The sequence below is a fragment of the Dendrobates tinctorius genome, unplaced genomic scaffold, assembly GCF_039654945.1.
Source record: "Dendrobates tinctorius isolate UK_male_01 unplaced genomic scaffold, ASM3965494v1 ptg000205l, whole genome shotgun sequence".
Taxonomy (NCBI): Eukaryota; Metazoa; Chordata; class Amphibia; order Anura; family Dendrobatidae; genus Dendrobates; species Dendrobates tinctorius.
The window spans coordinates 1,750,649-1,776,798 of NW_027361872.1; the positions used below are offsets into that span (position 1 = coordinate 1,750,649).

At 42.4% G+C, this 26,150-nt stretch overlaps 1 protein-coding gene and 1 long non-coding RNA gene across 2 annotated transcripts in view; one reads left to right on the forward strand and one right to left on the reverse strand.

The window, feature by feature from the left end:
* Positions 1-26,150, forward strand: part of TTC7A (tetratricopeptide repeat domain 7A) — a 421,036-nt gene that overhangs the window by 286,480 nt on the left and 108,406 nt on the right. Inside the window, exons 16-17 of the mRNA XM_073554004.1 lie at positions 20,020-20,136; positions 21,385-21,482. Coding sequence (XP_073410105.1) covers positions 20,020-20,136; positions 21,385-21,482 — 215 coding nt within the window. The remainder of the gene's footprint in view (positions 1-20,019; positions 20,137-21,384; positions 21,483-26,150) is intronic.
* LOC141057904 (uncharacterized) overlaps positions 2,345-26,150 on the reverse strand; it is a 28,923-nt gene continuing 5,117 nt past the window's right edge. Inside the window, exons 2-3 of the long non-coding RNA XR_012222044.1 lie at positions 4,769-4,857; positions 2,345-2,617 (exon numbers count right to left, since the gene is read on the reverse strand). This is a non-coding gene — a long non-coding RNA (uncharacterized lncRNA). The remainder of the gene's footprint in view (positions 2,618-4,768; positions 4,858-26,150) is intronic.

Sequence of the window (26,150 nt, forward strand, 5' to 3'; positions counted from 1 at the left end):
CGTGAGCTGCACTCACACACAGAGACCTCTCAGACAGCCGTGACCAGTGCAGCAAACTGGGCACTAGCACTGAAAGGCTGCAGAGAGGCTCCGCTGTCTACTCCTATTGTGTTTGCAACCAACGTATATGGATATGGATGGATACACACTAATAGGAGAATGAAAAATGAGCAGCAAAAAAAGAAAAATATGTATGAGGCAGTGACACACGCTGAGCGGCCTACAACCAGACGTGGCTGCAGGACACACTACTCAGCGTGAGCTGCACTCACACAGACTTTGCAGACAGCTGTGAACACTGCTGCAAGGCAAAAGAAAGCTACAGTGGTGGATTATGTAGCCTGGGTAAAGCACACTATGATTGTGAAAATCGCTATCTCTAACTGTCCCTCACAGTCTTGAACAGCAGCCTGTCCCTAACTGAATTCACAGCAGAGTGAACCCAAAATGGCGGCGGCGGCGGCTTTTATAGTGCATCATGACATCATTTCAGCAGCCAATCACAGCCATGCCATTAGTTAACATGCCTACATGCCTAACAGGATGTACCCACACTTCTGAGGATCGTCATTGGCTGAATCAAATCAAACTGGCTCATAGCATTATGGGAACTTCCGATTCCAGTATTCGATATGCTAAAAGTATCGGAACTCAGTATCGGAATTCCAATACAGTGAATATCGGTCGATACCCGATACTTGCTGTTTCGGAATGCTCAACACTACCCATATGTGGTTGAAAACTACTTTTGAGGTACAGTGCAATGCTCAGAAGGGAAGAAGCGCCAAATTGGAGTTCAGATTTTCCTGGAATAGTTTGAGGGTGTCATGTCACATTGGCAGAGCCCCTGAGGTGCCAGAACAGCAAAAACTCCCCCTTAAGTGACCCCATGTTACAAACTTCATCTCCAAATAAATTCATCTAGGGGTACAGTGATCATATTGACACCACATATGCCTCACAGAATTTTATACCATTTGGCGGTGAATAAAAAATAATTATGTTTTTCCACTAAACTGTTGTTTTAGCCCCAATTTTTTAATCGTTATAAGGGCTAATAGGAAAACCTGGATCTCACAGTTTATTGTGCAATTTCTCCTGAGTGCGCCAATACCCTACATGTAGTTGAGAACTACTTTTCAGGCACATTGCAAAACTCCGAAAGGAAGGAGGAGCGCCATATTGTAATGCAGATTTTCTTGTTATGGATTCCGGATGCTAAGACGCACTTGAAGAGCCCCTGAGGTGTGAGGAATGTGGAAAACCACAGAAGAAATGCGACTCTAGATCCGTAGTATAAACATATTGAGCATCTTTATTAGACAAGGACAAAAAAGAGGACAACTGGAGGACATGTGCAAATGGCAACCAAAGTGCAAGTAGTGCAAAGTGCAGATCAAGCAATCCAGCCCTAGTCAAACCCAGTACCAGAATAAACCATTGTTCATATTCATGATTAACAGAAAATGAGGAGGTAAATACAGCACATAAAAAACTTTACAATGAGAGGTGAGTAAGGCTGTTCACATATATGAAAAACCAAAAGGGAAATTCCCAATATACTCAAATATACACACAGCCTACCCTCAAAGGGTTACTACACATCAAAACATTACCTCACTAATTCAGGATGACCGGGCGGACTGCTCGACTCCCCGACGCGCGTTTCGGAGCTCTAAAGCTCCTTCCTCAGGGGGCATAAGTGAAGGATGCACGGTGCCCACATTTATATGTGCGCACCGGAAGTGCCACGGACGCGCCGCCCGCAGCTCCGCTGCAGAAGCGCCTCCCACCACTGACGCGGCCGGAAACACGCGGGCCAACGTGATCCAAAGCCCGACACTGGCTGGGCACGTCATACAGCAGGAGCCGCGGGCGCGCATGCGCGGCACTTGTGACCTCGGCGGACATATTACAATAGGGCAAAAAGCCCAAACAAACATCTTCAAACAAACAACATCACAATAAAGATTAAAAAAGGGGGGGTAGGGGGAAAGGAAAAGGGAAGAAGAAAAAGAGGGGGGGAGGGGAGGGAAAAACCAGGACCAACTTATACCCCATGAATAACATAATATCTAATCAGAATAACAGTATTATTGCATATATATACTATCATTAGGAGGATATCAACTAGCCACAATATACATTTACAATCACATTGGATATACATGTAGCCCTTATAAATATATACTGGCCACAATTTAAAGATCAATAAAACCTTATGAAATCTGTATAGATATATACAGTATAACAAAAAATTGAAACACCCCATAATGCAATATACTCCACACACATATGTATATATACACATACATATATACATACATATATACATACACACAAACAAACAAAAAGAGAGGAGAAAGACCAAAGCCAAACTATATATAAAAAAGGCCCTATCATCAATAGTCCATGCGAAGTCTTCAAAAAAAGAGACAACCAATGAACACGTCATCCATCTCCCGAACGTCTACGGCCCCCAATCCATATCCAAGATGAATGCAAGCAGAACTTTTCTCAAGATTCTTCCGTGAGTGCCATAAGATGCCTTCTTAGTAATCTTGAGCGATAGATTTATATCCCAAAACGACCCCGTACACCCGATCCTAATAATAAACTTAAAAGAAGACAAAATTAAAACCAATACATAAAAACTACCACATCATGGTATACCAAAGCACAGTCCCGAAACGCGAGACTGAGATCATAGAAATGAAACATACGATAAACTTTCATTTAATCCATTGGGATGTACCGTATTTAGCGTCCAGAGCCAACACGTTTCTTTTTGAGCTAGACGTTGGGAGATTTTACCACCCCGAATCCCCATATCTACCATGTCAATACCCTTAAATTTAAGACCACTGCTGTCACAATTATGGTGCAACTTGAAGTGTCTCGGTAGAGTCTTCAACAAGTGCACCTCCTCCTCATTGGCTGCGGCCTGTATGCCCAGCACATGCTCCCTGATCCTAACCTTCAATTGTCTGGTCGTAAGACCTATATAGATCAGGGAGCACGGGCATGTGGCATAATATACCACATTACGGGATAGGCAGTTGATATTTTTCTCAATCTTATATTTTTTCTGCCCTGTAGAATCCTTAAATTTATTATCACTGATCATATTTTCACACGCCACACAGTGGCCACAGGCCGCACTACCACCCTTCTTACTACGAATAAAATTATCCAAGAAAGTCTTAGGTGGATCTCCAACGTAGTGACTACGTACAAGATGGTCTCGTAGATTTCTCGCTCTCCTGAAAGTAATTTGTGGTTTGTCTGGGATGATCCTTGCTAAGATGGGGTCCGTCTGCAGGATATTCCAAGATTTCTTTAAAATCTCACGTACCTGATCAGACTGGGCATTAAAGGTTGTAATAAATCTCGCTATCTCTGATTTCCCAACCTCATCATCGATTTTATACAAGAGAGTATCTCTATTACTATGTTTAGCCCGCAGATAGGCCCTTTTAATTGACCTATTACTATACCCCCTTTCTGCAAAACGACCCCTCAGATCCTTTGCTTGAACCTCAAACTCCTCTTCTGTTGAGCATAGGCGTCTAAGGCGTAGAAATTGACCTATCGGTACAGAGCGTACCATATGGGTGGGGTGTGAGGAGGATGCATGTAGGACCATGTTTGTAGCAGTAGGTTTTCTGTAAATAGTGGTCTGTATCCTCCCTTCCGGACCCCTCCTCAACAAAACATCCAAAAATTCTGCCCTACCTAGATCATACGAAGCCGTAAGGTGAATATTAAGGTCATTACCATTTAATTCCAGAATGAACTTTTCCAGTGACCCTATATCCCCTTGCCAGATCAGTAAAATGTCATCTATGTAGCGCGTCCACAAAGGGACGCGCTCCATAGATGACAGACGGTCTGACATCAGGAGGTCTCTCTCCCACAGCCCCAGGAACAGATTAGCGTACGAAGGCGCAAAGGCCGCCCCCATCGCAGTCCCTTGGAGCTGCAGGAAGAAAGACCCCCTGAACGTAAAAAAATTATGCGTAAGGGCAAATTCTAGAATTTCCAAGACAAAAGTCCTGAAACGTGGCGAAAAATTGGATGTGGAGAGAAAGAAATCAACTGCACGTAATCCGTCACTATGGCGGATATTCGTATATAACGACTCAACGTCCATAGTGACCAGAAATGTATCATCCTCCAAAGTGAGACCATCCATTTTCCGTAACAGTTGATTTGTATCTCTGAGGTGGGATGGCAAATCTTCCACAAGTGGCTGGAAAAGAAAATCCAGCCACTGATTAATACACTCCAAGTAGCCCCCCCGCCCAGAGACTATGGGTCTACCTGGGGGACACTGTATGTTTTTGTGAATCTTGGGGAGGAGATAAAAGGTTGGTATCATAGGTTCAGCAACAATTAATGCTGTGAAGAGTTCCCCGGAAATAACATCGGCATCCCTAGCTCTAGTAAGGATCCCCTTCAGTCGTGCACAGTAGGCGGACAAGGGGTTAAAAGTCAGTCTCTTGTAACAAGTAGTGTTAGAGAGCTGAGGCATGGCTTCTCTTTCATACATTGGTCTGGGCCACAGCACGATGTTTCCCCCCTTGTCCGCCGGCTTAATCACAACATCAGGGAGACTCTTCAGATAACTCAACCGTTTCCTCTCCTCCCCAGAAAGGTTGTCCCTCTGTATATATTGCGGCAACTTGAGAAATTCATTGCTAACTACTTTAACAAAAAGGTCAATGACACCACAGCTCGAGAGGGGGGGAAACTTCTTGGAGCGTACCCTCAAAGCCGGAGGAATCCTATCTCCCTCGGTGGATGAATGTTCCTCCGCCAACTCCTCAAGGATTCTCAAGGCCGACTGTTCTTTTTCTGTAGGAAACAGTTTATTTTTGTTATCATCAAAGAAAAAACGTTTAAACAGTAACGATCTGGCAAAAATGTGCAGATCTTTAACGGCTGTAAATCTGTCAAAACCCGCCACAGGTGAGAATGACAGACCCTTACATAACAGAGCACAATCAGCTCTAGTGAGCATGTAGTCACTAAGATTGATTACCTTGTTACTCTTACTTGAGCCTTCAGGTGAGCGGTACTTCTGTCTTTTAAATGGGTGAGAGTTGTAATTTCTTATTCGCCCATAATTAACCCTAGATCGGGTAACCATAGAGGAAGTAGAGGCTCCAGACTGAGTACTGAGTGACGAGATTGAAGTATTAGAGACACTACGGTGTCCTACTGATAAATTGCCAGTGCGTCTTTTCCATTGGTACACAGTATGGTCCTGGTAATCTTTAATATCTCTGTTGAATTTTGACACCTGTGTGTCATTAATTTTCTTCACTACAGTATCCACTGATTTCTCAAGATTGTCCTCATAAACCTTCAATTGTTCCACTGAACAACCAGCCCGGAGATCTACCAAGGCCTGATCAATCTCATTATCTAGGCCACTAATAGATTTCGAATTGTAATCAATCAATAGTTTCATTAATGCCAAGGAACATGTCCCACATGCCTCCTCCCAATTCGACATAAATTCGGCATCCTCAATGGGAAAGGTGGGTAGAATACGGACCCGTAAACCTCTCGGAATCATACTTTTCGCAATATACTTCTCTAAAAATATTCTACTCCACCAAATCTTCGTTCGTTTAATGAGCAATTTCTTAATAGATTCAAATGAAACATCATTCCCATGACCATCCGTCTGCATACCAGTTGCCCCGTCTCGTCCGAAAACTTCATCGGCTTGACCCAGCCAGGACTTATCCCTAGCCCTGAAGTCCATCCTATCAATGCAAAACCCTGTGCAAAACACAGAAAAAAATTGACAACACAAAACAGCAATGATAAAGTGTTGCATCCTGTATGTCATAAATTGACACACAGGTGCAGCAAACACCGGACCATCAAGGATCAGTCGCTCAAAACTTACAATGTGAGGAATGTGGAAAACCACAGAAGAAATGCGACTCTAGATCCGTAGTATAAACATATTGAGCATCTTTATTAGACAAGGACAAAAAAGAGGACAACTGGAGGACATGTGCAAATGGCAACCAAAGTGCAAGTAGTGCAAAGTGCAGATCAAGCAATCCAGCCCTAGTCAAACCCAGTACCAGAATAAACCATTGTTCATATTCATGATTAACAGAAAATGAGGAGGTAAATACAGCACATAAAAAACTTTACAATGAGAGGTGAGTAAGGCTGTTCACATATATGAAAAACCAAAAGGGAAATTCCCAATGTACTCAAATATACACACAGCCTACCCTCAAAGGGTTACTACACATCAAAACATTACCTTACTAATTCAGGATGACCGGGCGGACTGCTCGACTCCCCGACGCACGTTTCGGAGCTCTAAAGCTCCTTCCTCAGGGGGCATAAGTGAAGGATGCACGGTGCCCACATTTATATGTGCGCACCGGAAGTGCCGCGGACGCGCCGCCCGCAGCTCCGCTGCAGAAGCGCCTCCCACCACTGACGCGGCCGGAAACACGCGGGCCCACTTGATCCAAAGCCCGACACTGGCTGGGCACGTCATACAGCAGGAGCCGCGGGCGCGCATGCGCGGCACTTGTGACCTCGGCGGACATATTACAATAGGACAAAAAGCCCAAACAAACATCTTCAAACAAACAACATCACAATAAAGATTAAAAAAGGGGGGGTAGGGGGAAAGGAAAAGGGAAGAAGAAAAAGAGGGGGGGAGGGGAGGGAAAAACCAGGACCAACTTATACCCCATGAATAACATAATATCTAATCAGAATAACAGTATTATTGCATATATATACTATCATTAGGAGGATATCAACTAGCCACAATATACATTTACAATCACATTGGATATACATGTAGCCCTTATAAATATATACTGGCCACAATTTAAAGATCAATAAAACCTTATGAAATCTGTATAGATATATATAACAAAAAATTGAAACACCCCATAATGCAATATACTCCACACACATATGTATATATACACATACATATATACATACATATATACATACACACAAACAAACAAAAAGAGAGGAGAAAGACCAAAGCCAAACTATATATAAAAAAGGCCCTATCATCAATAGTCCATGCGAAGTCTTCAAAAAAAGAGACAACCAATGAACACGTCATCCATCTCCCGAACGTCTACGGCCCCCAATCCATATCCAAGATGAATGCAAGCAGAACTTTTCTCAAGATTCTTCCGTGAGTGCCATAAGATGCCTTCTTAGTAATCTTGAGCGATAGATTTATATCCCAAAACGACCCCGTACACCCGATCCTAATAATAAACTTAAAAGAAGACAAAATTAAAACCAATACATAAAAACTACCACATCATGGTATACCAAAGCACAGTCCCGAAACGCGAGACTGAGGTGCCAGAACAGCAGAACCCCCCACCCCCCCCCCCCGTAAATGACCAAATTTTACAAACTACACCTCTCAATGAATTCATCTAGGGGTGCAGTGATCATATTGACACCACAGGTGTGTCACAGAATTTTAAATCATTGGGCAGTAAAGAGAAAATTATTATATTTTTAATACAAAAAAAAATTGCCCAAATTTTACATTTTTTAATGAGAAAATGGATAGAAATAACACCAAAATTTGTCGCACAATTTCAATTTAACATGGCATTTATATAAGAAAAGTTTAAAGGAATTGTCCACTACTCGGACACCACTTCTGGATTCCTATGTTTCCCCAAAGTAAAATTATAACACTTAAGCCGGGTTCACACTGACCGACGCAAAATACGGTCCATAGTTTACAGGCGTAATACGGATGAATGACCCCTAAATAGTGCTCCGTATGTCATCCGTAAGCAAGGTGTGGTTGCGTATTTTGCGCATGTCAGCATCCGTATGTAATCCGTATGGCATCCGTATGCAATCCGTACGCTGAGATTTTCTCGCCGCCTTGCAAAATGGACATATAATGGAGCCCTATGACCGGGTTTCTAACAGAAACGAAATAATAGTTATAGACACATAGAATGCATATATATACTGTATATACACACACAAGTCATTGAGACAAACATATATATATTTATTTTTCACAGAGTTCTTCATAGCAGAATAGACGCTAATTAAATTGCCGGCTTCTATCAAATCATTCCCCTACCCGACATGAAATGACACATGGTTTACATTCAGTAAAGCATTTCATTTCATGTATTTTATATGTCCCTGACTAATGATTAGATGAGTGTTTGTGTGCAAAATTTGGGAGTTGTAGTTGTTATTTTAAGGGGTTAAATCGTTGTTAAAAAATGTGTGGGCTTCCCATTGCCCTGTAGCGGTGGCGAATGGGTTACTCTAGCAAAGGGTTAATGTCATCTTACAATCGAATGGTGACATTAACCCTTTGTTAGATTAACCCACTCGCCACCACTATAGGGCAATGGGAAGCCCACACATTTTTTAACAACGAATTAACCCCTTAAAATAACAACTACAACTCCCAAATTTTGCACACAAATCCTCATCTAATTATTAGTCAGGGACATATAAAAAACATGAAATGAAATGCTTTACTGAATGTAAACCATGTGTCATTTCATGTCGGGTTGGGGAATGATTTGATAGAAGCCGGCAATCTAATTAGTGGCTATTCTGCTATGAAGAACTCTGTGAAGTATAAATATATATATGTTTGTCACAATGACATGTATGTATGTATATATATATATACAGTTGTGGCCAAAAGTATTGACACCCCTGCAATTCTGTCAGATAATACTCAGTTTCTTCCTGAAAATGATTGCAAACACAAATTCTTTGGTATTATTATCTTCATTCAATTTGTCTTAAATGAAAAAACACAAAAAGAATTGTCCTAAAGCCAAATTGGATATAATTCCACACCAAACATAAAAAAGAGGGTGGACAAAAGTATTGGCACTGTTCGAAAAATCATGTGATGCTTCTCTAATTTGTGTAATTAACAGCACCTGTAACTTACCTGTGGCACCTAACAGGTGTTGGCAATAACTAAATCACACTTGCAGCCAGTTGACATGGATTAAAGTTGACTCAACCTCTGTCCTGTGTCCTTGTGTGTACCACATTGAGCATGGAGAAAAGAAAGAAGACCAAAGAACTGTCTGAGGACTTGAGAAACCAAATTGTGAGGAAGCATGAGCAATCTCAAGGCTACAAGTCCATCTCCAAAGACCTGAATGTTCCTGTGTCTACCATACGCAGTGTCATCAAGAAGTTTAAAGTCCATGGCACTGTGGCTAACCTCCCTAGATGTGGATGGAAAAGAAAAATTGACAAGAGATTTCAACGCAAGATGTGCGGATGTTGGATAAAGAACCTCGACTAACATCCAAACAAGTTCAAGCTGCCCTGCAGTCCGAGGGTACAACAGTGTGAACCTGTACTATCCGTCGGCGTCTGAATGAAAAGGGACTGTATGGTAGGAGACCCAGGAAGACCCCACTTCTTACCCCGAGACATAAAAAAGCCAGGCTGGAGTTTGCCAAAACTTACCTGAAAAAGCCTAAAACGTTTTGGAAGAATGTTCTCTGGTCAGATGAGACAAAAGTAGAGCTTTTTGGGCAAAGGCATCAACATAGAGTTTACAGGAGAAAAAAAGAGGCATTCAAAGAAAAGAACACGGTCCCTACAGTCAAACATGGTGGAGGTTCCCTGATGTTTTGGGGTTGCTTTGCTGCCTCTGGCACTGGACTGCTTGACCATGTGCATGGCATTATGAAGTCTGAAGACTACCAACAAATTTTGCAGCATAATGTAGGGCCCAGTGTGAGAAAGCTGGGTCTCCCTCAGAGGTCATGGGTCTTCCAGCAGGACAATGACCCAAAACACACTTCAAAAAGCACTAGAAAATGGTTTGAGAGAAAGCACTGGAGACTTCTAAGGTGGCCAGCAATGAGTCCAGACCTGAATCCCATAGAACACCTGTGGAGAGATCTAAAAATGGCAGTTTGGAGAAGGCACCATTCAAATATCAGGGACCTGGAGCAGTTTGCCAAAGAAGAATGGTCTAAAATTCCAGCAGAGCATTGTAAGAAACTCATTGATGGTTACCGGAAGCGGTTGGTTGCAGTTATTTTGGCTAAAGGTTGTGCAACCAAGTATTAGGCTGAGGGTGCCAATACTTTTGTCTGGCCCATTTTTGGAGTTTTGTGTGAAATGATCAATGTTTTGCTTTTTGCTTCATTCTCTTTTGTGTTTTTTTTATTTAAGACAAATTAAATGAAGATAATAATACCAAAGAATTTGTGTTTGCAATCATTTTCAGGAAGAAACTGAGTATTATCTGACAGAATTGCAGGGGTGTCAATACTTTTGTCCACAACTGTGTATATATATATATATATATATATATATATATGCGCATTCTATGTGTATATATCTATTCCTTCGTTTCTTTATTAAACCTGTCAGTGTGAGTTTACTGTATCGCGCACTGAATTGCCGGCTTTTCTAAAAGACACACCGGGTGCGTATTACTCGCAAGTCACACATGTGGTCCGTGTGTAATGCGTATTTTTAGCGCACCCGTAGACTTTCATTGGCGTACTACGGGCGTAGTACGCTGACAATCGCAGCATGCTACGATTGGCACGGACCGTAGAATACGCCAGAGAAATATACGGCTGTTGGGAGAAAACCCATAGAGAATAATTTGTCCGTGTGTAATGCGTGCTTTTAACGCCTCTCACTCGTCCGTATTCCTCGCCAGTGTAACCCCGGCCTTATACTTACCTCCGGTGGCAGTGCTGTTCCAGCGGTGTTGACATTGACTCTCCCTGTTATGTCGTGTGATCTCTGTATCCAATCAGTGCTGACTTCACTGTCCTCTCGCAATTGACATCCGGAGAAAGTGAGCGAGCAGCAGCTTGTCACTTTTTCCCGGATGTATTGATTCATCCGGATGAAGGGAGAGTGACGCCAGCGCTGATTGCCCGTTTGATTGCGTGACATAATAATGTCATGCAAGAACCTAGAAAGACAGTGTCGACACAGCTGGAACAGCACTGGCACCGGAAGTAACTATAAGGGGTTGTGCACACAACCATAAAAATCGGACGAGTTCTATCCGTTGTTTTGACGGATAGCTCTCGTCCCTATATTATTCAACGAGGAAGTGCACATGTCCGCTGTTATCCCTGAACCGAGTGGTACACGGTTTGCCTCCGGTTCTCGGACCGCTCTCAGCCATTCAAGTCAATCAGTCAGTGGAAAACATCGGACTGCACCCGGATGACATCTGCCAGCTGCCAAAATGTTCACGGACTTACAGAATGGAGAAGATGGAAGAATCTTTTCATTTTTCTTTTTTTTCTTCTCCACCTTTTAGAAAATCAGATCCCGTTCTAATCACACCCTGATCAGAGTCGGGCCGATTTGCTCGGACGAGAGACTGACTTGATTGGTGGGGGGGGTGGGGGGGAGCATAGTGATTGAGAAGGGGTTGGACAACCCCTTTAAATACTATGTATCTCGCAAACTCTTCTTTCTGACATACTGTACCTATGGCTTGTCGCATGAAATCAATGAAACCAGTAGGAGACGAGGGTCATTTGCATTTGGATCCTTGCGGACATCAATAGTCCTCCCAGTGTAAAAGTAGGTCAGCAGGGATGATGCTTAAGTGAGCGATGGAAGGTCATTATTACCAAGAAAGTGCTTGTGGTTACAGCTAGATTACTTCATGCCGCAACCTTCATTTTTTTTTTGTCAGAGGGCATAAAGAACCTGAATGGCAGCGCTGGGTTTTTAGCATTATAATAAGATGAAGCCTCTTGCTGGGCGCAGTAGCTCCAGCCACGCAGAAGTCATTGCTGCCGGCAGTGACTGGAGCTGCATGTCAAGTACCTTGCTGAAGGGTGAAATCCTCCAGAGGTAACGCGGCACAATCTCTTCTGCCGACAGGAATTTTCATAAGTCTCTGTAAACAGATACACGGTAGATTAAAACGCAGCGCATCAGCCGTGTCGATCTACCTCGCCGAGCCTTTTACCGGCACGTTTGCGCCTCTTGTTAGGAACCTAATAAGGATTTAAATAAATTCCAATTATACGGGAAGCGTTTAATAGAGCAGATAGCCGGATTTATCCTCGGATGACTTCAATGTTGTTTATATTCCGCGGACAAAGCTTCACTTTTCATTAGGATTTTTTTTTGGGTGGGGGGAATAAAAGCAGACATCCTTTAGGGGAAAAGATGGTGATATCTCTAATAGCAGATGTCTTGTTTTGGGGCAGGATTGGCATATCCTACAAAGGATTTAATTACCTCTCTGTGAAAACACCTCGACTGATGGCATGGGTGGGTATCTAGCAATTGGTGATGAGCGAGTGTGCCCGGATAAGGTGTTATGTGAGCATGCTCGAGTCCTAATCGAGTATTTTCGGCATGCTTGAAAAATATGTCCGTGTCTCGCAGCTGCGTGTCTCGCGGCTGTTCAACACATGCAGGGATTTCCTGTTTTGTAGGCAATCCCTGCATGTGTTGCTGCTATCGAACAGCCGCAGCGACTCGAGAATTTTTTTTCGAGCATGCCGAAAATACTCGACTAGGACACGAGCATGCTCAGATAACACCTTACCGCTCATCACTAATGGCAATGCAAAAGTTCAGCTGATCGCAAAACAGCAATGGACTGATGTATTATAATTATTATTAGAAAAATGGCTGGCATTAAATACCTTTTTTTTTTTTTTTTTTAAATCTCCTTTCACAAAACTTGACCTAGTCTCTGTTGTCTGGCTGCAGCGCTGACATCACGTCAACACTGCAGCTGATCAGTGAGCGCAGCTGCTCGGCCTGCGCTGTCGGCACAAGAAGCTAAGCTCACTGGTTGGCGGCAGCACTGTCGACATGATGACAGCGCTACAGACAAACTGCAGAGACCCGAAAAGGGTAGGTAATTTTTTTTAGCTACCATAGACTATAAAAGATAATTTACGGAAAGGATTCATCCCCGTGTATACATTTATTGTTCTGTGCTGTATAAACTCTTAATATATCTTTATAGACAGAAAAGCTTTATTTTTCTAATACAGGGCTCCAAATCCAATGCATATATTATTCTGGCAGCCTGCAGCCTCCACAAGAGGGAGCTAGTGAGCTCAATGTTTACTGCGTTACTTCGTACATTATGCAGTAAGCTCCCCCTAGTGGTAACTGCAGGCAGTCATAATTGCTGGACACATGTATCATGGGTCAAGAATCATGATTAACCTTTTTCAATGAAGTATGATATACTCTATTTATGATTGCATTTCTGCATAAAAGTTGCAAAAAAAATTGCTTATTCTAGGCAGACCATTTTTTACATCCATAACAAGTTCTGTAGTTGCACAAAATTCGACGTGAACGTGCAACATTTGACGCATTGCTCTCCTCCTTTTTTTAATATTAGGAAGTGTACCAATATGCATAAAAAGTCGCAATTTGCACAAAATTTTACATTGTATTGTGAGATATATGACACATAGGAAGTGTTCTACCATGCTTAAATATCTGCGCTGGTGAAATTTGAATCAACTTTATCATTAACATTTGATAAATATAGAATGACATAGTTGATGCCATTTTTGATAAATGCCAGCCACTATCTTATTAAAGCACACCTGTCATTCCACACAAAACTGATAGAAAAGCTTTGCTTTGCTTCCCCCATAACAAAGGGGCACATATATAGCTGGTGAAATAAGTATTAAACACGTCATCAATTTTCTAAGGAAATATATTTCTAAAGGTGCAATTGATATGAAATTCTCACCAGATGTCGGTAACAACCCATCCAATCAACACAGACAAAGAACTCAAACCATAGATGTCCATAAATCAAGTTATGTTTAATAATGTGAAATGACACAGAAAAAAGTATTGAACACATGAAGAAAGAGAGGTGCAAAAACAATGGAAAGTCATGACACCAACTGAAATTTATCAGTAATTAGAAAGCAGCCACTTAGTGACAAATATAAACAGCTGGTTCAACTGATGGCCTATGAAAAGGTGTCTCATTACCAAGTTGCCACACAAGAATGATCTCATGATAGGTAAAACCACTGAGCTGTCTCAAAACCTTTGCAACCTTATTGCTGCAAAACATACTGATGGCTTTAGTAACAGAAGAATTTCTAAACTACTGAAGGTTACAGTGAGCATTATTGGGGCCATAATCCTCCGGAAGTGAAAAGAACATAATTTCACTATAAACAAGCAGCGACCAAGTGCTTCCCTCCGCAAAAATTCAGACAAAGGAGGGAAAATAAATTCAGAAGAGTTGTCCAAAAGCCAAGAATGACCTGTGGAGAGCTACAGGAAGACTTGAAATCAGCAGGTACAAGTGTTTAAAAGAAAACAATAAGTAATGCACTCAAAATCCATGGCCTGTATGCATGCTCACCACGCAAGACTGCATTGCTGAACAAAAAAGCATATTCAAGCGCTTTCAAAGTTTTTTCAACATTTAGACAAGCCTGTGAAATACTGGGTAACTATAGTGTGGTCAGGTGAGATAAAAATGTAACTTTTTGGATGCCATAATATGAATATCTTGTTTGGAGGCCAACATGCATTGTATAGCACACCAAAAACACCATACCAACAGTGAAGTTTGGAGGTGGGAACATCATGTTGTGGAACTGTTTTTCAGCATACGGCACTGGCAAACTTCGTATGATTTAAGGAAGAGTGAAATCGACAAATGTACTGAGACATTCTTGATAAAAATCTGCTTCCATCTTACCAGGATGATTAAGTTGAAACGAGGTTGAACATTTCAGCAAGACAATGATCCCAAACACACAGCTAAGGAAAATCTCAATTGGGTTCAGAGAAAGAAAATAAAGCTGCTAGAATGGCCCAGCCAATCACCGGACCTGAATCCAATAGAAAATTTATGGAAAGAACTAAAGCTCATAGTTCATTGAAGGAGTCCACGGAAGTTTTAGGATTTTAAGAGTGTTTGTGTGGAAGAATGGGCCAAAACCGCACCTGAGTAATGCATGCAACTAGTTTCCCTATACAGGAGACGTCATGAAGCTGTCATTACCAACTAAGGCTTTTGTACAATGTATTAATTACATTTCAGTAAGTGTGATCAATACTTTTTCCTTGTGTCATTTATTACACATAATTTATGGATATCTATGGAGACATAGGGGTCAGTGGGTGCCGCAGTCCGCTACCTGAATCCGCATGGACCAGAGATCATTCCACGGAACGCCCACTCTCCTTTTACTACTCAATCAATGCAGGATGAGGGTTAAACAGTGTGGCAATTCTTTATTGAACCACAAAACAGGCAAATAACACATAGAACAGTCCCAGCAAAATACCCAGATGGGGCAAAATTACAGAGTCTCACCCTTCCACTGACTTGGCATTATAAGAGCAGCTATGGCTTCAGAGCTTCCAGGGCCGACTACCCCAATCTGTAGCACACACAGAAAGGAGGTAACGACAAGCCTAGGAAGCTGACAGTAAATTGAGGTAAAATGCCAGGTGACTGGAGGGTCACAACCTGGCTTCTCCGAACATCTCCTTTGAGCCAGGTGATCCGTGCATCCCAATTCTGGCTTTCTCAAATGTATCCATGGTACTCAGGTGACCAGTGGGTTCAATTCCTGACTACCCCAAACATATCCATGGTTCAGTGATGGTCAATGGAGCAGATCTGTATTCTTTCGCCGTGGCTGTGGTCCCCTAAGCTGGCAACCTGTAGAATGTCAAATCTATGTGCCTCGTGATGGAGCCATGATCTGGCAGCTATCCAGTAGAGTGTTCCTGGCTGAGGTTTTGAAAAGAGTTTTTGGGTCTTTGGATCTCTGGATCTCTTGCCTGTATGCATGTCTTGGCTGTCTGGATGTCTTGATAGAGGCATACCCCACTTATATAGCTCACAACTGTTGTCCTTCAAGCCAGCATCCAGGGGTCTAGAGGAAGATGTGATGAGGTTAACTCACATTGTTTGACTATTTAATCAATTTGCATAGTTTTTCCTCCTCTGTTTTGCAAGTCAACAACCTACAGGGTCCCACACAATGGTCATTCAGCATGTTAAGCAAATATCCATCATTCAATGACCCTGCATCACTGTCTTGCAAAGATAGCAGACAGTAAGTTGTAGGAGCTGATATAAGAGGCAAACATCAATGTTTGAGACTCAAATGACAACAGTGTATGGTTCTTGACCAACTGAAGAACAAATGCATAAATTCAAAAGTCATCATATAGATAACAGTCTATTCCTCCTGGCTTACTGAAAATAGACATCTGGTTAATTAAGATAAAATGCTGTGTCATCACAACATCTATGGTTTGATTTCTTTGCCTGTACGGATTGGATGGGATGTTACCGACATTTGGTGAGAATTTCATGTCAATAGCACATTTAGAAATCTATTTACTTGAAAAATTGCTGACATGTTCAATACTTATTTCACCCGCTGTAAATCTAATATGCCAAGGAAGTTTCACAATTCTCATGCTTTGTAACTTGTAATTCACAATTTTTGGGTGGGTGGTTCTTCTGTATCAGTATTCTGCCAGAACAATAGGTGCCGGAACTTACTTTCCCTTACTTCCCAGTATGAATTGCCCTGACTTTGTCCAATGTCTAGCCTTTTGTGAATTGAAACTGTGCCCCTCTGTTATGGCTGTATGCAGTTTGACAGATTGGCGAGCTGGAGCAGAGAGACATACCCCACTCATACATTCTGTAGAGAGATACTGTAACACCTGTGCCAATTTGTGCCTCCTCTGTTTCCACTTTCGGGCATCGGCACACTTTTATTGCTGGCAATGCGTGACACCATCAGTCCTATTTTTTCCCTGGGACTTTTTGTGCTGCTTTATAAGGCAGCTATTGGGTTAATTTTGGTCTAGGTTTTGGTAACTTCTTCCTGAGTGCTCTTGTTGGGACAATCAGTTGTTTAAACCCCTGAAGCTCTAAATCCAACTGCCAGTCAATAGTGTTGATATACTGATATATACTTCTGTGTCCCTGTTTGTGTGTTCTGATTATTCCCGTTTTTTGGATTCACCTTGACTTTGACTACCTGCTAGTTTCATGATTTTGTCCCCGATGTGATCGCTTGTCTTACCCTGGTTGGCAACCTTTCCTGCCACTGGGCTGCTCCTCTGATCGGCGGCCCTTCCGTGGAAGCAATCCAGTGCACCCCATTGTAAGACCAGATCTCTGTACAGGGGTTAAAGGGTAAAGGTTGGGGTGCCTCTGGAATCTGTCAGACAGTGGATTGTGGAAAGACTGTCCAAGGTAGCCTATTTGAACCTGTGGTCTCTGACAGCCATGACAGACTCAGACCCTCCCCCTCATGCAGTAGATACGGACCCTCACCTACATCCCGTTGAAAAATTAGACCTTCCCTCATGTGCTGTAATCTGTCTTCTCAGCTGCTAGGGACAGATTGCACTTGACAACAGGCAGTGGACTGCAAAACGCACAGAAAGGAGACACCTCGTAGCCAGCACTTTGGAGTGACTTTTCTATGATAAGAGAATATCATTTTTAAATAAAGTGTTCAGCAAATGTTCTATTTATCACATTATCTAAAAAGTGAGGTCAAGTTGAAAGTACAGAGACCATTTTGGATAGTAATAGGCACAAGTTGCACATATGGTATGTCCTTCCATGAGTATGGAATCTGCTCCTCTAAAGAACCTAGAACCTTGAAAATATCCACATTCCCTTTATTTACCAAAATAAATAAATAAAGAGACCAGAACTGCTGAGAATTGCGGGGGGGTCGCAAGGTCATTCATTGGAATAACGTGTATTCTCCTGTGCAGCCAGGTAGCATATTCTCCATCATTCTGTGCACATTTCAGGCCCCTGCTCATAAAACCTATTCGCGTGGAGGGATTAAGGGATTGCTTTTTCCGAGAAAAGAAACAAGTTAAGCATAAACAAATCCCAAATAAGCCCGCTTTTCATTTCTCCATTCCTGATTTTATCAGCAGCGCACTGCAGTGATACTTCCTCTTCCAAATGATCTACCACGCTGTATTGGTATCCGAACTGAATTACTATCGATCGGTATGGCTGGACGGAATCTGGATAGTGCACACATAGGGAATTAATGTCATGTCTCATTCTCATTCCCCGGCCCTGGCTCGCTCATTAAATAACCTGACAGAAGGTTGTCTGCCGCATTCAATAGGGAATCCCAAGCAGAGCTGGAACATCGCAAGGAAAAGGGAATGTAGTTTATTTTGCCTTAAATGGACGGTGAAACATATGGGCAGAATTTTGGGCCATGCCAGAAATGTACCACGTGAATGTAGAAGAAGTGACAATCACAATCCAATATTTGGCCTACATCATTAGACAGAGGTTGTAATTCCAAGGTTGTTGCAGATGAAGATGTCCCGCCAATCCAATACTTTTCATTATGAGACGGCTCGTCCTAACAGGTCCTTTCTGACATGGTACTTGCGATTAATTGAAGGTTTCCATGGGGGAAAAACATATCCATCATTGTGAATATTGTTCATTTACTTATGTATTGCAAATTGATTGGTAAAACTTTCCATCAGTGGTCAGCTTCAGAGAAGACCTCGTCTTGAGGAACACAAAAATATCTCAACCACCTTTCTGGCAAACCATGGACCCATTGACTTATAATTGGTTCCATCTTGATACTTTAATTTTCTGGCAGTCCAATGGAGCCGTAAACCTATATGGGAACGGAGCCATAGTCATTGCTTACTGGGAATGTAGTGGTCACTGTCATTACAATAAACCTGGGTTTATCGGATGACCAATGCAAAGACTAACAAAACTGAAAAACTTGATATACCAAAAATTGCTTCAAAGTAGCAGCCACTAGGTGTCTCCCTTCTGTCTATATTGCCGTCTACTGCCTGTTGTCAAGTATAATCCATCTCATGCAGCAGAGATACAAAACAGATTACAGGAAGTGTATTGGCGGGGGGGAGGGGGATGTCTTTGTCTTCCTGCTCTTGCCCTCTTGTCTGTCAAATGGAATACAAGTAGAACAGAGAGATGGGCTTCCAGTTTGGGCCAGGAAAGCTAATGGTAGGAGCAATGCATACTGGAAAGTAAATGTAAAGTATGCTCCAATACCTGTAGTGAAGGCAGAATGCTAATAAAGAGGAACTGCCCACAGAAACAGAATGACTGGTATGTTACAGAGCATGATAACCTGCAGAGTTCACTGACATATTAAAAGGGTATTTGCACCAAAAGCAGTTCTAACTTATTAAGGGGGATGACAGCAGGAAGACCAAAATTTCAAATATAATCACAGGTGTGCATTAAACGAAAAAGTGAAAAACAGTATGGCGACAGATCTGAATGTAAACGTCCCAATATCCATATAAAGGGGTTGTCCAGGCATGAAACTCAGTGCTGTAGTCACTCTATGTGACTGTAGATCTGTGAAGCCTCATTGGGCGCTATCAGGAATCTTTGGTGCTGGGTTCGGGCGCATGTGTGACCACAAGTGTGCCACTTGCATAGCTGCTGTCACATGCCGACTAGACATGCACGACCTCGCTCAACATAAGTGAATCGTGCTCACGTCTAGTCGGAATGTGGCAAATCGAATACTTGCAGTCCTATCACAGCCCGCTCCCTGCATTATGTCACTAATTAAGGCTATTGCTTTAACCTCGTATTTGTCATTTCAGGGCCATTTTTTGAGTTTTTTTTATATATATTTTGAAGGGGAATTTCTTTTCACCACACATAAAATGCCTTTTTTAAGATGTTTTCCAAGAGTAGAAACAAGTTTCAGGTTCTTTTTTCTTGAAGCCACTCTTCCCATGGGATGTATCTGTTCCATTCACTTCTATAAAGATGAGCTCCAATATTTAATACATAGAAAATATACTATATTCTTTCTATATTTATGGTATGATAGGAAAACAAAGTAGATCCACAACACTTTGATAAAACGACATTTCCTTTGCACATTACTTCTCTTAGTTCAATAATTCTATATTATAAGTTCCCCCATATTTTATCTTTTCTTATAGTTTGTTATTTACCAAAACCAAACTGGAGCTGATACACGAAGGAGCAGAGGAGGCTCTGATAACGTGCCGCCATATGCTGTACTTGTGGCAGAAACTGTATAACTCTTCACAGCTGAGGTGAGTCTCGGGGTGCGTAACTCCTCCAGTGAGTGCAGCTGGGCGGAGGAAGCAGGTGTATAGCGCCATCATCATCGTGGGGGACATCAGAGCACTGAGCTCTGAAAGTACTAATAAGTAAGGCAATGCTTCACAGGAAAAAAAATATGCAAAGTATCTCAGACCAGCCATCTGTAGACAGTACTGTTTCAGGGTTCTTGCCCCTCATCAGTACAGAAAAGGATACTATCTCACAATGAAGAGACCCAACACAGTATGGAGACCTGCACCGAACGCAACGTGTTGCATTTTGGTGCTGTCGCCGCACCGTCAAAACGACGCATGCGGCGGCATCCACATACATCGGCACGGCCTGCGTACCTAATGCTAAAGATAGGGTATGCAGGCCGCTTGCCGACGGAGGCGGAGCTGACCAGAGAAGGTGCGGCCGTGGGCGGAGCCTCACGGAGGAAGTTCTCAGCCCTCCGCAGCTCCTCCATACGCAAATGTGAAACCGGCCTTAGACTGTCAGTCGATCCTGAGGACAGCTTTAGTTAATGCATATGGGGCCCTTACAGAGGACCTGTCATCAGATCAAAAGTAGTCATTTTTTTAACCCTTTTATTCCTTCTGCTGCATGACTTTTTTTTTTTTTTTTTTTTAAATCCACCATACAGCCCCATAGATGTGGGCCTGCTTAGTGCTACTCTCTATGGAATTTACCAAGGGGGCGGTGCTTAGAGGATCTCTGGGGGCGTGGGTAAAGACCATGAAAATTAGCAGTAAATAAAATAGCCCATATCTCTGGAGTTCTATGGCGGATTTAAATGGAATCTGCCACCTCAGAAAATGCTGTTTACTTGCAGATGTGGGGTCAATTTACTGGTAAATTGCCTTGCGTCGCAGTAAGATGTGGCTACCGAGAGAAAATTAACTTTTTTACATCCGGGACCCATCAGCTTTCAGTCTCACATATCGGCTACTATAGGGTGGCCAGACAGCACTGCAACGCTATTTCGGATTACACCTATATTTCACGGTAAATAGCGATTTCTGAGAAAAACAGAATCCACAGGGGCGCAGTGGGAACAAAATAAGAGCAAAAACTGTCCAGTGTTGACCTGGTGACCGGTTCCTCTTTAACGCTCTGCTTCTAGAAAAGAAAATGAAAGTACCAACAGTAGGACAATATCCCGACAGGGCACAGAGTTTGCATTTTAATAGCAGCACATTGACGGGATCTGGTTGATAACGCCCTTCTTGTTTTAGTGAGTCTGAGAAGGAGAGCAGTTTGGCTGATGTTCCCTTGACGAGAAAACACAGCGGGCTGCACCTTGCTATTCCTGATGCTCATGATCCAGAAAATGGTAAGAAAAGTTTGTGGTTTTCTTTAAGGGTTGTCGGACATAGAAAAACTGTTTCTAAGTGCTCAATTAGTGTATATGCCAGAGGGCGAGTCCTATGGAAGCAGAGATTGGTCACAAAGAGAACATGGCATTATATGAACTTAATATATACAGAATTCCGTAATATATAGATTTAGCAATCTCTATGAGGAGTGGTTAAATAATAGACTAAATAGATTGGGGTAGTGATAAGGGGAAAGGGGGGGCCTATTAAATAAATGTAACCAATTAGATGCTGAGTGGATATACTAGGCTAAATGGCCTGATCAGAGTTACCTCCGATCCTGACCTTTTCATACCCGATGTAGGGGCAGAGCTCCAATGCTTACAACCCTCCGTGCATTGTATATTTAGTGTGATGTGCAGGATAAAAGGGCTGAAGCTAAGCCAAAAATAAAATGTTTTTGAACATTTTAAAAAAGTCACATTGATCACGATTTCCAGAAGGAATGACCCATGTGCTCTTTAGAAAAAGTCAGCCCTTCAGACCTTCTCAGATTTAATTTACTGACAGTCTCTGACAGTCGTCTAAGCAAAGCTCTGATGATTTGAATGGCTTTTTGTTTGAAATGTTGTGTCATGTTGTAGTTTCCTATCATGGCAGTCTCTGAGCTCCGTTGAATTCTTTTCTCCGATTTATAATCTTGCAAAATGATTAAAGGTCACTTAGACGCACCATTGTAATTGCTAACATGTTTTGGTTGAACTACTCCCTTAAATCAGATCTGTCACCAGGTTTCACAATACAAACTGCTTATATTATAAAATTGATGTTTTACTCCTGATGAGGCCTGTATAATTTAAAAAATGTCTGTGTAATGTTTTTTTGAGAGATTATCTCAATCTATGCCCACCTAACCTGACTTGACAACTCCTCAGTGTCCCTCCTCCCAGCTACGATCTCACACTGGTCAGTATAAGCTGAAGTTGTCAGTCAGTCCGGGTAGGCAGAGACTGATTAAACTTGGGCAATAAATAGTTTAAATTAGAGAATGAGTTCAATGCATATTAAGGGCCAAATAATGGCCATTTGACATTTTTTACAATGGAGGCCATGTAACAGTGACGATTTAAGGAGCAGACACTTTTCTTTATGGGAAGAGGTTAGTAAGCTGCCGCCAATTTTCTGTGGCTGCATCCTATCACCAGCTAGAACTTAGAAATGGGCATTTAAATTCAATGTACAACTCCTATATAATGATTAGTTGGTTTTTCAGTCCCGCCGAAATCATTGAGATCTGCCCATCTTCACAGAAATGTGTATAGGGGCCATTAATGGCCAGCCTTAGGATAATAATAATACATTTTATTTCTATAGCGCCGACATATTCCGCAGCACTTTACATTTCAGACGATAGACATTACAGCATAACAATAATCACATAGATCATAACAGATACCTAGAGGAATGAGGGCCCTGCTCGCAAGCTTAGTCTATGAGGAAAGAGGTAGACACGAAAAGTGGGTGGTAACAGTTGCCCTGATTGTTTGGACCAGCCAAAATGTTAAGTGTGTAACAGTACAGACACAGAGGGCTAATGGATGCATAAGGCATGCGGGTAGGGTGGTAGACTGAAATGAGGGAGGAGATGTAGGGTGGTGCTGAGCCATGAAGAGCTTTGTGGGTGAGGGTAATAAGTGTGTACTGGATTCTGGAGTGGATGGGTAGCCAGTGTAATGACTGGCACAAGGTAGAGGCATCGGTGTAACGATTGGCAAGGAATATGATCCTGACTGCAGCATTCAAGACAGATTGGAGGGGAGAGAGTTTGGTAAAAGGGAGACCGATTAGAAGAGAGTTACAATAGTCGAGACGAGAATGAATAAGAGAAACAGTAAGAGTTTTTGCGGAATCAAAAGTAAGAAAAGGTCGAATTCTAGAAATGTTTTTGAGGTGCAGATAACAAGAGCAAGCCATTGATCGGATGTGGGGGGGGTGAATGAAAGCTCGGAGTCAAGTATGATCCCAAGACAGTGGGCATGTTGCTGGGGAGTAATAGTGGAACCACACACGGAAATGGCAATGTCGGGTATAGGTACATTAGTAGAGGGAGGAAACACAAGGAGTTCAGTCAGGATGGCATAGTAATGTTTAATGGGCGTCCACTCCCTGCTTTCCCTTACTGATCAGTAGAATAAAGGGGTTTTGATGCATCAAATAGCCTGTCCCTTTTATTGTCTGTAGAGATTCATCCACACCGGTGACTGTGTCTGGTGTCAGCTTTGTAATAAGGTCAATAGGACTGAGCTGCGGTACCATTCACAGCCACAAGTTTGTGTACATGAAGAAGATACAGCTTCCCTCCTTTGTTTATTGATGGTGTCTCGGTAGTTTACACCAATGTTCCCCAACTCCCCAGTCCTCAGTAACCACCAACAGATCACGTTTTCAGGATTTCTTTAGTAATGTACAATAGATGGAATTATCACCTATGCATTACTAAGGAAATCCTGAAAGCAATATTTGTTGGCGGGCCTTCTGGAATGAAGTTGAGGAACACTGGTTTAAAAAATAGTTTTTAAAGAAGCACTCTAGCAATTTTTTTGTACATGTAATAGCAACCCACCTGCAATAATAGTGTAATTTGCTTCATCCTAGCTAACTTACTCCCATACATTGTAAGGCCTTCATTATGCACAGTGCATGAACCTATATACCCAGTAGGTCAGTCTCATATCAACTACAGAATGTCATCATACTCTTTCTCGGAGCTGCTAGACCCCCTGCCCACCCATCTCTACCCCTCCCATTCTTCCGTATGTCAACCCATACATCAGAAGATATCATTTCTGCTTGATATAAGACAATAGTAGTTGGTAAGTAGGTCATTTCATACAATGATTAACTACAGAGTTATAAAACTCTCCTAAGTTACAATGTCTATAATATCTGTGAGCGTTTTATGCAGAAACTTCATTGTATCCTATGAGATGAAGATACAGCTTTTTTCCCCTGCCTCCTGCTTGTAAGAACTGACAGGGGGGACCCTATCACAGACTGAAGGCATAGAGACAAGCTGAAGCTGCATTACATAGGACACATGAGGCTCTGGTCATGCTCTGATCTATCTTGTTGCTCTTATGTATGTCTTGGATTATTTACAGTGTGTCAAGACTCCACTTCATCTGCAAAGTCAGAGGGATCATGGAAAATATCATCTGCAGTAGGGAAAAATATTATGGAGCTAGAAAGAATGTCTAGTGCAGATAACCAATGCATGGCACATTAGCTAGCTCAGACATACTGAAAAACCTCGATATAATGCTGTGTTGGTAGTCTATGGTGCCCTATATAGAAAAATAAAATTGCTGGAGATTTAAGCCATGGAAAATGTAACAGAAGATTCTGTTGACCCTTAACTGGTGACATTGCTATTTTATGCTCCAATGCTTGTAGGTCAGCTGCCAGTTCTTTGTGTAGATTGTTTGTTGTTCCATACTTTACTGCAGATGCTTCTGAGCTCCTCTGACTTCCACTGGAAAATATCTCCTGTACGGACAGGTCACAGAATGGCTTTCATGGAAAGAATATAAATTTTGAACAACACCTGCAGGAGATAAAGTTACCGAATACACAAGGAATGAATAATTAATCAATAAAACCAGTTTAATAGTGCGGGAGGCAAAGTACTTACACAAGGCGTATTATTTAGGAAATGATGGATGGTAATGTAATAGCATGCTTCATTATTTATGTTTGTATCATTCACACATTAACTACCAGGCATTGTAAAAATGACAATATCACACTAAGTCCCATCAAACCATTCCCTGAAATAGACAGACAGACAGACAGATAGATAGATAGATAGATAATATATAAATAATAGATTATGTAAGGTAGCGCTTATTGTTAGTGTTGGGGGACACTCACTTGGCAGTGGATTAATATGGTCAGGCACGGGTTTTTCCACAAAAATAGTCCATACGGTTTATTATGCCGTCATAAACCGCTGAGGAACATGTTACACATCACATGCTTATTACATAGTCCATAACATTCTTCAACATATGGCTTAAACTTGCAGTTCCTATACCCGCCGGACCTCTCTGTCCGGTTACCGGGGGCAACTGCACGCCAAACAGTTCCTTAATGTTCATGGAACACAACAGGCACCAACAGTTAATTCCTCCTGTCCGGGGTTACCTCTTTAGGAGCTCCTGCTCTGCACGCTGACTCCTGTCAGTACTCTCTCAGGGAAGCTGCCGAACTGGGATCACCGTCCTGGACAAAGCCTTGCTCCCTAGGCCACCTGACAGCCCAGATCCACAGACGGACAGTAGCTCCCCCAATGCAGTGTCGTCACTGACTCTGCAAACACACGTGGCCTGTCTGTGTACTATTCAGGACGTCCATCCCCACTTTGGAACCGTCCAACACACAGGCCTCACCGGGTGCTATTCAGGGATCCGACCCTCCTCCCAGGGTCTCCCAACACACTGGCCTCACCAGGGCCTCAGCGGGTACTATTCAGGACATCCGTCCCCTCCTGAGACTGTCCATCACTCACACCTCACCAGGTCCAAGGTCGCTGCACGTGCTCCATGGATCCGATTCCTTCTCCCAGAATCTCCCAACACTGACCCTCCAGGATCTTGCACGCTAAACCATTCAGGTACACACTCTTT